This window comes from Triturus cristatus, chromosome 3_1 (genome assembly GCF_964204655.1).
Source record: "Triturus cristatus chromosome 3_1, aTriCri1.1, whole genome shotgun sequence".
In the NCBI taxonomy this organism is placed as follows: Eukaryota; Metazoa; Chordata; class Amphibia; order Caudata; family Salamandridae; genus Triturus; species Triturus cristatus.
The window spans coordinates 853,257,040-853,270,383 of record NC_140583.1 but is presented as its reverse complement, the minus strand read 5'-3'; the positions used below and the strand labels follow the sequence as shown (position 1 = coordinate 853,270,383).

The following is a 13,344-nucleotide window of genomic DNA, read 5'->3' as shown; positions in this document are numbered from 1 at the left end:
GGAGGAAACAAATGTAAAAAAGTGCATAACAACTGAAGACTTAAACAATGACTGCTGATCTGATCTGCAAACCAAAACAATGCTAAAGGAGCAGAAAGGTACATTTTAACTGTGCACATAGCAAAGCCTTGCAGAGCTAGGGAGAAAACAAGTAATAAAACATCAGACAACTTTGCCTTGAGGGGGTCTAGCTGCCAAGTACTGCACCAAGCCACAAATTTGTCCCAACAACAGATGCATACAGTTTTTGTCGAGGGCTGCCCAGCTGCCAAAATGACATCAACCAACTCCGGAGGAAGGTTGAAGGGGCTCAGCTGTCACCTCTCAATCTCCAAGCATGAAGGTGGAGACTGTGAATGCCCGGGTGCAGAACCCTGCCCTATGGCTGTGACAGCAGGCACTCCTGGAGGGGCAGGCTGAGCGGAGGACAGATGCTCTAGACCAGGAGTTCTGGATAACATACTCTTTATGCCCAATCTGGAGCCACCAGGAAAACTTAGACCTGGTTGATCCTGATCTTCCTGATAACTTGCGGCAGGAGTCCCTAGTTCTACTTGAGGGCAAACGTGTTTCCGAATGGGAGGCGCTTTGGAAACGACAAGATGCAGAGGTGCTGACAGTGGACGTTCTTGGTGGTGGTGAACCGATTGCGCTGGGTTCTTCGCATTTACGGAGAAGACCTTATATGACCTCTGGGTGCAATTGTAGATCATGATCTGCTAGGTGCCGACAGCTGAGCTTCTTTGTCCTTCGCTGCTAGGCCTTTTCCCCTCCTGTGCTAAGCCTTTTTTGGGCTATTTGGGGTAGTGCGCGCTTAGGCCCCTGTAACGTTTTGACCACATTAGGTATCCACGCCAAATTTGCGTCCTTTTCTTCCAACATCATGCGAATTCTAAAGGTACCCAGGGTTTGTGGATTCTCCTAAAGGGTTCCCAGAAATTAGTCAAAATACAGCAAAATTTTGTTTTTTTTGTGAAAAATGGGGAAAAGTGGCTGCAAATGAAAGCGTCTGGGTTTTTCTCTGCAAATGATATCAAAAAAGGGTTTGCGGAGCTGAAATCACCATTTCTCCAGCTTTTAGGGAATGACAGATTTTTGTCAGAAATCCAACTTTTTTTACACAGTTTTGACATTTTTCTGGGAAATACCCTATTTTTGCAATTTTTTGTGCTTTCAACCTCCTTCCAGATAATGGTAGAAATGGGTAGAAAAGCAATAATGGATCTTGGAAAGCTATACATTTTTGAAAAGTAGACAAAATTCTGAATTCAGCAAGGGGTCATTTGTGTAGATCCATCAAGGTTTCTTTATAGAAACTAACAGTTAAATATAGGAAAAATTAAACATTAGTTGAAAAAACAGCCTTTTGTGTCAACGTTTTCACCTGTAACTTCTTCTAATTATGACATCTCTTAGAAAGCAATGTACCGTTACATCCGCTGGACCTTCCTGGTTGTGGGGATATATAGGACTTGTAGGTTCACCAAGAGCCCAACGAACCCAGAGTAAAAAACTGAGCAGTATTTTGTAATGGTTTTTTTTTTAGTTCCGGGTAGCAATTATAGTGTGAAAATATATACATGGAAAAATTGGTATGAAAGACACCTATGTATTTCTGAAATGGGAACAAATTACAGAGTTTAGAAACAGTGCATATTTGCACATTTTCGAAATTTGGAATACTCGTACTTGCATGACAATTATGGGTCATTTTTTTAAATGACTTTTTTTTTACACAATGTCTTTCATTTGGAAGGGAGAAATGCATCAAAAATCAATAGGTAATAACAGTTGCTTTACAAATCTGAACTACCCTAAGTCTCCCGATAAAAATGGTACCTCACTTGTGTGGGTAGGCATAGTGCCCACGACAGGAAGTGGCTCAAAACCTAAGGTGAACACACCACATTTTCACACTGAAAATTTACACATTTTTTGCGAAGAGTCTAGCTGTAATTTTTTAACCCTAGCTCTGCCGGCACCTAGGGAAACCTAGCAAACCTATACATTTTTGAAAACTAGACACCCAGGGGAATCCAGGATGGGGTGTCTTGAGTGCCTCCCACCATGGTCTGTTACCCAGAATCCCTTGCAAACGTAAAAAATTGACAAAAAAAACACATTATCCCCACATTTCTGTGATGGAAAGTTCTGGAATCTGCGTGGATCCACAAATTTCCACCCACCCCGCGTTCCCCAAAGTCCTACGAGAAAAATGGTACCTCACTTGTGCGGGTGGGCCTAGTGCCCGCGACAGGAAACGGCGCAAAACGCAACGTGGTCACACCTCAATTTTGCAGTGAAAAATGACCCTTTTTTGGCAAAGTGACTAGCTGTAGTTTTTAAACCCTAGCTCTGTCGGCACCTAGGGAAACCTAGCAAACCTATACATTTTTGAAAACTAGACACCCAGGGGAATCCAGGATGGGGTGACTTGAGTGCCTCCCACCATGGTCTGTTACCCAGAATCCCTTGCAAACATAAAAAATTGACAAAAAAAACACATTTTACCCACATTTCTGTGATGGAAAGTTCTGGAATCTGCGTGGATCCACACATTTCCACCCACCCCGCGTTCCCCAAAGTCCTACGAGAAAAATGGTACCTCACTTGTGCGGGTCGGCCTAGTGCCCGCGACAGGAAACGGCGCAAAACGCAACGTGGTCACACCTCAATATTGCAGTGAAAAATGACCCTTTTTTGGCAAAGTGACTAGCTGTAGTTTTTGAACCCTAGTTCTGCCGGCACATAGGGAAACCTACCAAACCCACACATTTCTGAAAACTAGACACCCGGCGGCTTCCAGGAAGGTATGGCTTGCGTGGATCCCCAACGTTTCCTTACCCAGAATCCCCTGCAAACCTCAATTTTAGCTGAAAAAATCACTTTTTTCACACATTTTGGTGTGGGAAAGTTGTGGCATCACCGGGCTCACACAAATTTACCACCACCCAGCGTTCCCCCAGCTCTCCCGGTAAAAATGGTGCCTCACTTGTGTGGGAGGCCCAAGTACCCGCGAGAGGCAAGGTCCCAAACATTTTTTTGATAGGCAATGTGGATTTCGCCTCACCACGTTTTGGGCCCTTGCCTGCCGCGGGTACTTGGGCCTCCCACACAAGTGAGGCACCATTTTTACCGGGAGACCTGGGGGAACGCTGGGTGGTGGTAAATTTGTGTGAGCCCGGTGATGCCACAACTTTCCCACACCAAAATGTGTGAAAAAAGTGACAGATGGGGCTAATGCCCCCATCTGCCCCCAGGGGAGGCAGAAAATCCACTTGGCGCCAGAGAGTTTTTTGGGTAAATTTTAATTAGGGTGGGGGTTGCCCAAAACGGGCATGCCAATGCCCCCACCCTAATTAAAATTTTCTACGAAAAATCTCTGGCGTCTAGTAGGCTTTTTGCCCCCCGGGGGGGGGGGCAAATTGGGGGCTAATGCCCCATCTGTCCCCCACAGGGGGCAGGAAGGCTGTAACTTTTGCAGGGAGGGGGTGGGGGCATGGGCATGTCAGTTTTGGCCAACGCCCAACCTAATTAAAATTTGCCCCAAAATAATGCCTGGCGTCTAGTGGGCTTTTTACCCCTCCAAAAGGGCAGATTGGGGGCTGATGCCCCCATCTGCCCCCCAGAGGAGGCAGCAAGTCCAGTAGACGCCAGGGAGTTTTTGGGGCAAATTTTAATTGGGGTGGGGGCTGCCCGAAACGGGTATGCCAATGCCCCCACCCTAATTAAAATTTGCCCCAAAAAATCCCTGGCGTCTAGTGGGCATTTTGCCCCCCGGGGGTGGCAGACTGGGGGTTACTGTCCCATCTACCCCCAGGGGGGCAGGAAGGCTGTAATTTTTGTGGGGGTGGGGGCAAGGACATGCCCTTTTTGGGACCCCCCACCCTAATACAAATTTGCCCCAAAAAAATCCCTGGCGTCTAGTGGGCTTTTTGCCCCCCCGGTGGGGCAGATTGGCGGCTAAAGCCCCCATCTGCCCCCAGGGGGAGCAGAAAGTCCATTAGATGCCAGGGAGGTTTTTGGGCAAATTTTTATTAGGTTGGGGGCTGCCCAAAACGGGCATGCCAATGTCCCCACCCTAATTAAAATTTGCCTAAAAAATCCCTGGCGTCTAGTGGACTTTTTGCCACCCTGGTGGGGCAGATTGGGGGCTACTGCCCCATCTGCCCCACAGGGGAGCAGGAAGGCTGTTATTTTTGCGGGGGAGGGGGGTGGGGGCATGGGCATGCCCGTTTTGGGAGCCCCCACCCTAATTCAAATTTGCCCCAAAAAAACTCCCTGGCGTCTATTGGGTTTTTTTGCCCCCCGGCGGGGCAGATTGGGGGCTAATGCCCCCATCTGCCCGCCAGGGGGGGCAGAAAGTCCACAAGACACCAGGGAGTTTTTTGGGCAAATTTTAATTAGGGTGGGGGCTGCCCAAAACGGGCATGCCAATGCCCCCACCCTAATTAAAATTTGGCTAAAAAATCCCTGGTGTCTACTGGGCTTTTTGCCCCCCGGTGGGGGCAGATTTGGGGCTAATGCCCACTTCTGCCCCCCGGGGGGGGGCAGAAAGGCTGTCATTTTTGCGGAGGGTGGGTGGGGGCATGGGCATGCCCATATTGGGCAGCCCCCACCACAAATTATAAGAAAAAATGAATCCCTGGCGTATAGTGGGCTTTCTGCCCCCGGGGGGGGCAGATTAGGGGCTAATGCCCCCAAATGCCCCCCAGGGGGGGCAGAAAGGCTGTACATTATGCGGGGTGGGGGCATGGACATGCCCTTCATGGGCAGTCCCCACCCTAAAAAATGATGTGCGCAAAGTAAATATCCCTGGTGTCTAGTGGGCTTTTTGCCCCCCCGGGGGGGGGGCAGATTGGGGGATACTGCCCCCATCTGCCCCCCAGGGGGGGCAAAAAGACTAAATGACACTATAAATATTTGGGGGGAGCAAAAGCCCTTGCCTAAGGGGCCGCTCCCCCTCCCTGGTGTCTAGTGGGTGGATCCCTGCTTGGGGATTGCCCTCCTGGGGCGATCCCCAAGCAGGGATCCACTGGGGAGGGGAGATTCTCCCCTTTCCAATGATACCTCTCCCGTCTTTCTACGTGCCCGGGGGGCTGAGATAGCCCCCTGAGCACGTACAAAGTGAAACTGAAATGAGCCAAAGGTTCATTTCAGTTTCGTTTTCTGTGCAATGAAGACAGCGCGACCTGTGCGCTGATCTTCATTGCACAGAAACCAGGGAGGGGGCCTCGGGAGCTGGGGAAGCTCTTCCCCAGCTCCCAAGGTCAAAGGCATGAAATAGAAATCCCTCTGCTGTCTGCAGCAGAGGGATTTCGTGCCCCTGGCCTCATGACGGAATGGTACCGTCATGAGCACAGGGGCACAGATGCTCATGACGGAACCATTCCGTCATGAGCATCGAAAGGGTTAAATGATTTTGCCAGGTGGTTCATCACCAAGAAGATTCCATGGTGGTCCTGCCATTTCCAGAGATGTAAGGCCTCCTGGTACAGGGTCAATGACTCTACCCCACTCCGTTTGTGGCAGTACCTCATGGTGGTGATGTTGTCCAGGGAATCCTGTACCAGTCTCCCCTAGATGGATGAAAGGAAGGCTTTTAACATCAACTGGATGGATCTCTTCTCCAAAAGGTTCATGTGGAGCCGGAACCTTGCCAGAGACAAGAGGCCTCTGAGCTCCACTTCTCTCAGATGGCCACCCAAACCCAGAAGCAACGCATCGGTCACCACTGTGAGCAGGTGAGGGATCTGTCACTGACCTAATCAAGGTCTGGTAACAACAACCGCAGGTCTCCGGCAGTCTCCTCTGAAATCTGAACGTGGTCGGAGAGATCACCTTGATGTTGGGCCACTGTGACTTCAGATCAGATTGCAGAGCCCTCATATGCCACTTGGCATGCTCAATGAGCAGGATGCTGGAGGTCATCAGTCCCAGAAGCCTGAGAGTCAACCCCACTGAAACCTAAGACCGAGGTTGAAAGATCAGGATCATAGCCTGAATACCCTAGACTCTCTTGGAGGTGAATGACGACTGCCTGGGGCATGCCCACCTTCAACAGCCAGTAGTAGAGGCAGCTGAAGACTGGCACCCCTTCCTTCTGAAAATGTGCTGCCGCGACTTTTGTGAACACATGAGGGACACTGGTGAGACCAAAGGTGAGCACAGCAAATGGAAAATGTTACAGTCCCGCCACAAATGGGCCTGCAGGACAGTTAATTGACAACAGGTGTCCTGTAGGTCCAACACCACCATCCCATCTCCAGGGTGTAGGCCAGACAAGACATGGGCCAGAACAAGGATCTTGAATTTTTGCTTTGGGAGGTGTTGAGAGGGAACATATATACAATCAGATGAAGGCTTCTGTCCTTTGGCATCAGAAGGTAGTTGGAATAACAATCACATGGTACTTCTGGCATGGGCTTCCTCTCGATAGCCCCTTCGGCTAAAAGGTCTTGCACTTTCTGCCGGAAAACAGAAATATGGCCCTCAGTCAATCACTGGGAGGAATGGTGGTGGGTGTGAGCGATGTGATTTGGTTGGACTGGCTGATGGTATGGGGTACCGCTGCAGAGGCAATGAAAGGAACCGTAGGACTGATGTGGCCGACAGATAAGCCCAGTGAGCATGGTGCGTCCCTGCTCTCCTCGACCCACTAGAGAGATGAGTCTACCTTGTCCACAAACAGGTGAGTCCCATTGAATGGCATGTCCGTGAGGGATGAATAGACATTGCCTGAAAACCAGAGGACCGCAGTCAAGTGTGGCAGCGAATGGCAACACTGGTGCCAATGGCTTGCCCAATGGAATCTGTGGTGTCCAAGACAAAGTGAATTTGTGAACTTGCCCGTGCCCCGACGGTCCTCTATTGCCTGGGCGAGGGCCAGTTGGAGATTGCCAGGGACATCTGGGAGGACTTCAGTCACAGAGTGCAAAACTGCATGACTATTGCGCCCCAGCAGGCAGCTGGCATTCACTGACCTGAGAGACAAGTTGGTGGAGGAGATAAATGCAGAGTCGCTCAGGCAGGGTGTTGGCGTCATGACAGCAAGCAAGGTTTTGCTCATGCCTTTGTGGGCACCTAACCGCAATAATGAGGTGAACTCCAATATTTGCAAACACCCCAGGTTTTCCTTGGCAGCTCAGCGCCTCGATTTTGGTTGATCTAGCAGTTAGATACACCACTGTCTTTCCTTGGCCCCATCAATTTAGCACAGTATACAACTATTTGATCAAATAGTGACTGGGACCACTCAATTTAGTTTTAGATTGGGAAGTACATTTTAAAAGGTTTATTACAGAAAATCTCATAAGGCATTACAAAAGATATAATAAGGAATATCATGAAGACTCAGATACAGGTTACAAAATTAGCATCAGGATATTAATCCCTAGTTAAGCAGTTCCATTTCGAGGTTTAGGTGTCATACTCATATAGAGTTCTGACAGCATTCCATGCAACACAAATCCCAATAAAATCGGAGTCTCTGAAGTGCAATGAGAAGTCACCCTCAAAACCAAAGACCTTTAGAAACATGTTATGCATACACAATTAGAAACACTGCAGATTCAGCGTGGCATGAACATGCTTAGTTCATATTGGACAAATCAGAAAAAACAACATCAAAATATAATGCCTAACACTAACCTATTTATTAAGGTAAGGTAAATCTGCCATTCACTCACTCAGCAACGGTAATCTGGAGATGTGCTCATACCATTTAATGATTCAGCAGGCCTACATTGGAACTTCCTGCGGAAGTCCTTCAAAATGGTACATAGGGAACTCGAAGAAAGTTTAATTCACACCAGTGGTAATACTGACATCACACCTGCTATGTCTGCGGAAACTGTGAGGAGAGAAAGTTTGCAGAGGGGGAATGAGCAACAGGAAGGTTAACAACAGAAAACACCATCCATTTCTAATAAAATGGAGTCTCATTTGAAAATGTAACATGACAAAATTATGTATTGAAAACATTTCTGAAATACTTTTTTTTATCATAGCAGCCAACCCAGCGCTGAGGGCCATGCCTTTCATGTCCTCACTGTTGATTTGATGCAATGGGTGGTGCTCACCAGGGGATGCGGCCAGTGGGAAGCCGTTCCCGCGGGCACATAGTTTGCATCGCTATCACTGCAGTCACTTTGCTCACGCAGGCACTTCAGGGGTGCGCCGCAGGGCCGGTCCGTACGGCGGGAGACTGTGGGGGCCTGAACTTGGGTGCAGCTGTGGAGGCCTTACCAGTGGATGCCAATGTACTCGTTGGTGGTCTTCTTCTTGCCCTGTTTGTCACAGTTGTATTTGTGTTGGCAGCAGGTGCAGTGGTGTCTTAGGCGCCGACTACACTTCCCCCTCAAGGAACGACAGAGTTCCTGCTAGCACCCACGTAGGGTCAGACTAGCTCGTCGCCATTGTGGTACCTCAGAGCTTAAGCCCATGTGCTGAGTAAATGACTGCACAGACACATGGAGAAGGGTACTGTAACTGGCCTCGAGCACGTGCACCCGGGCTCTTTTATTAGCAGGGTAATGCTTGTGATGGATGGGTGTGGGGTGCATGTGTGTCCACTCCCACGAGGTAGTGCCTGACTAACTAAGTGTCTGCTGAGACACTGGAACGTGTCCAGCACGACACTACAAGAAGGAAATCAGAAGTGCCAAAAGATCAGGCAAGTAGCAAGTGAACAGAACAAGAGGTGGCAAGAGAGCAGAAAGAAAGTAAAAAACAAAGAGAGAGAAGGGGATCAGGAGACGTGGCAAGAGAGCAAGAGAGCAAGAAAAGAGGAGAATCCGGCACATGGCAACAAGAGAACAATATGAAGAAGTGGCAAAAGGCCAAACGGAGAGAGACAAAAAGACGAGAGCACAGGATGACGGGCGGGAGGCGGGAGACAGGCCGGAGGCAAAATCTGGAGAGGGACATTTTATGGGACCTTTAGTAATTCCATGGAGTTTGATGAGACCGAAGTAAAAGGTGCTAAGAAAAAAACGCATACATGGGTTTGCATCAGAAAACCCTTGATGCAGATGTTTTTTCGTCAAAATAAGTTAAATATTATTTCACTTATTTTACTGTAAAAGTACAAATAACAAAAACACTTTTTACAGGGGAAAAAGATTTTTTGCAAGAGAAACTTCACCTGAAGCAGAAATGGGCACCAAATACAAAACACTGCAAAAAAACATGAACTTTACCCAATGCCACAGTGGGGAAAACTGCTTTCAAAATGTTGAGGCCTCATAAATGGTTGTTTTGAACTAATTACATATGTATGTCACTCCTTCCTGCCTCTATTGTAAATCAGTACCTAACCGAATCCTCTATAGAAAGGATTCCGATTACAAATCTCTCGTGAACTGACTAATCATTTTCACAGGATAAAGGAGGGAATGTTAATCCTGGCGCAGCTATTCCTAGGTGCAGTGTGGGACACAAAAAGCTGAGACGGCGACCCAACAGCTCAGCTTCAACAGACATATGAACCCCATTAAAGCTAACATAAACAATGCACTGGTCCGCATTGCTCCCGAATGTCACGGCCCACATAGGGTTGGCTTTCCAGTCCTCCGCAGTAAAACTGCTCAGTTCATCATAGCAGTATATGTAGCAGACAGAACACGCACACAAACACACGCTGCTTTTGTTACCGTATCTTGCCTCAGCCAGATGCTAAGTGCTACAAGCATGAAACAACTGTGATAGTTACAGCCTTCAGTTATTCCTTTTAAAGTACACAATAAACTGTCCGGGAAGTCATTATTCCCACCTTCAGTATAAAATTCTCCTCGGGCTGTAGGCGGAGCTCTGCGATGGACTGCCGCACCATCTGCTCCAACCGCAGGTCCTTCTTCCGCGGAACCTCCAGCAGCGGGAAGAGGTCATTGATCAGGCCCAGGAAGATGGAGACGTCATTGGTCACGATCTTCGGGAGGTTGAAGTCTCTGAGCGCGCGCATCAACACCTTTAAAAACAGTAGGGATTGGTAGCACAATTACGTGAAATATTAACAAGACATAAGGCGAGGCGTAACATTCACAAACAGTACGGCGTAATCATACTCGGGCAATTACAACCCATATGGCTTGTTAAACCCAATCTGCTACCTGCAATGACCCCGGCAGCTCAGTGCATATTTCACCTCAGCACTATTTTTCAAAGTCAGCGCCTTCATTTTATTAGCATTATTCGAGAAGACCCGTTCCAGGAGTGCTATAATTATCATTGGGATATACCAGGCACAGTTTGGGTCCAGGTAATATTTTAAATTCAGAATAAAGTTTTTAACATTCCCTTTGAATAAAACAGCAGATGGGCCATAAGGCGCGGCCCTCCCTTGCAGCTGTGCCGGCAGACTTAGTGAACCACTGGCTGATAATGAGGGAATGTACTGGAGCCTGGCAACCGTATTTTCTGAAAGAGACTGTCAAACAAATGAGGGGATGGCATGGACACAAAGTGGAGAGGAGAGAAAGTGCTGGCACAGAACTAAACAAGCACTGTTAACGCCAACAGCTCTTGGTTGTAACTGAAAAGAGCATCACTATTGCATACACTTACCCATCGACATATTCACTCATCATCCATGCACTTGATCACTCATTCTTCCACACATGCACCCATTGGCTTTTTCTTGCATATGCACACTCAGTCAACCACAATACTACAGACACAAAAAACAACCATCAGTCAAGAGGCAATTTCACTTATAAGCCAGACCTATTCGCTATGATTCATTTTGATGATTTCTGTAAAGATTTCACAAAGGGCCATGAGGCCGCAAACCTATGACAACGGTAAGGAAATCTAAGCCGTTTGATACAAGAACTGTATGAAAAATACACACTCTTCCTTGATGTGGCATTCAATAAAATACCACAAACACATGAATACAGGAAAAAAATTGCTGTGGAGATTACACTGAAGGGCCGATTATGATGTTGGTCAGACCGCCACCGACAAGCTGTCGGTGGAGGTTCGACTGACAGCCCTTCAGTCCAACCGAACCATCATGGTGATTCCTTTAAGGTGGTTACTCTTTCGTTGTAAGCTTCCATTCAGTGATGGGAAAGGGGGGGGGGGGGGTGCATATTTCACAGACCGCACTTTGCCACTGTGCATTCAATTTGAGAGCTCCAATGTTTCTTACACCGGTCACGTAAGGAGTTCAGCAGCACAGGTGGCAAGTTGTTGGGAGTTTTGGATGACGCTGCCAGAACCACCGAGGCCAGAAAATTATGTACCTGCCAACAACTAGTTGGTTCATGACCACATGAAAGTGCGCAGATTACTATATTTGGCGCCCTCAGGCACAGGGTTCTCATGTGGCAGTTTAGCGGCTGACGATAGGGCTGATGTAAGGAACATTGGAGCTCCCAAATTTAATGCACAGTGGCGACCACCTCGATGGTATAACAACAAAGATATTTACATTCAAAGGTGGCAGCCATGAAGAACTAGGAGGAACTGCTTACAAATGCAGTCCTTCCTTGCTGAAACTATGAAGGAGGAGCCCCGTGTGACTTTTAAAGACATTGTAATGCCAGAGAGCCTTTTTCGCAACGAACAGCATTTAAGTAAGTCAGGAGTGACAAAACGAGTCATGCGAAGTGAAATAAAGGCTTCCCAGACCCAAGAGTGCTCCGTGAGTGTTCCTTGAAGTGGGACAATTTGTTGGTTTATATATATATATATATTCACTGAAAAAACCATAGGTTTCAGGGGCGTTATAGTTAGCTGGACATTTCCCTCGTACAAACACTAGCAACTCCCCTGTTATAGTTAGTTCAGCTAACTATAACTCGTGCCCCCGCAATGCACTGCTGATGACGTCACATATTACATCACTCATGACATGGTCAGTGACATCACTGATGACATCTGAAATGACATCACTGATGACATCACTGATGACGTCATCCAGTGACTGTGTGTTTCTGTAAAGTTTAAATATGTTTAATATATATATAGGGAAAAACCTATGGAAGAATGAGTGGGTCTATAAGTGTGTGAATGGATGATTTAGTAGGTGCGTGACTGACTCTATAAGTGAGTCATTAAACGTATCTTACTGCAGACTAGTGACTAAACTGTGTGAATGTCTGTATCTGTCTGTCTGTTGGTGTATAAGCGGCTGCATGGTTTTGTGAATAGCTATGTGTGTGTCTATATGGGTTATTGATTGGTTGTCTGAGTATCTGTACGGGTGCCTGAGTGTTTCTGTGCATAGATGTGTGAGTGGGTGATTCTATGGGTGCATGGTTTTAAGAGTGCATCTGTGATGGACTGCATGGGTGGGTGAGTGTGTGTATGGTTGTGTTAGTGATTGAATGTATATCTCAGTGGTATATGTATCAGTAACTACATATGTGAAACGCAGTGTATATGTGTGTAAGAGTACATAACTATCTATATGTGAGAGTGTGGGATTGCGGGAGTGGCTGTATGGATGAGTGTGTGCTTGTATTAGTAATTGTATAAGAGCGTCAGAATTTGTTCGTATTTTTATGAGTAAGTGAACTTGAGTGTGTTTAACTGTATAGGTGAGTAAATTGGACTGTGTTTAATTATTTGCACGACTGACTAGGTGTGTCAGTACCTCAATGGATGATTGGCGGTGTGTGAGTGTCTATATAGGTGTATAAATGCATATGATAGTCTTGTACGGAGTGACTGTAAGTATGAGGGACTGTATAGGTGAGTGAGTGGAGGTGTATGTAGACCTAAGAGTTAATTAGTGGGTATGTAGTTATTGGTATTGGGTATTGGAGTATCTATGGTTTTCAAAATGGCCGTCTGAAATTTTGAGTCGGTGTATCAAAGGTTATATTAGGGTGTCAGCAGTGCATTGCGGGGGAGCGAGTTATAGTTAGCTGAACTAACTAACTATAACAGGGGAATTTCTAGGGTTTTGTATGAGGGAAATGTCCCACTAACTATAACGCCCCTGAAACCTGTGGTTTTTTCAGTGAATTTGTAAGGTTTTTTAAATGCCAATTCCTAACTATAATGTGTATGAAACCTATGGTTTTTTCAGTGAATTTCAAAGGTTTTTTAAATGCTAATTCCTATCTATAACTTATCTCTAAAGATATCATGTTTAATGATTTTGATTTGATTTCTATATTTTTCAAATTCAGTGAGTCAATTTCATTAATTATGTTTTTTTACTTTTTTATCACCATTTTTTAAACTTATTTTTTCAATTAATTCTTTTAAAAATTAAAAAATATAATTTAAATTTAATGGGTTTTTCAAACATTTTTTTTATATTTTTCAAAATATTTTTTTAACTATATGTTCAAAACTTTATTTTATATATTTTTTTCCATGTTTTTGTAT

The 13,344-nt window shown here is 46.3% G+C and overlaps 1 protein-coding gene across 1 annotated transcript in view; it reads right to left on the bottom strand.

Annotated features, from left to right (window-relative positions):
• The window catches only part of LOC146861181 (dynein axonemal heavy chain 11-like), a 2,741,463-nt gene that overhangs the window by 1,636,812 nt on the left and 1,091,307 nt on the right, over nucleotides 1-13,344 (bottom strand). The window contains exon 30 of the mRNA XM_085646213.1: nucleotides 9,773-9,967. Coding sequence (XP_085502339.1) covers nucleotides 9,773-9,967 — 195 coding nt within the window. The remainder of the gene's footprint in view (nucleotides 1-9,772; nucleotides 9,968-13,344) is intronic.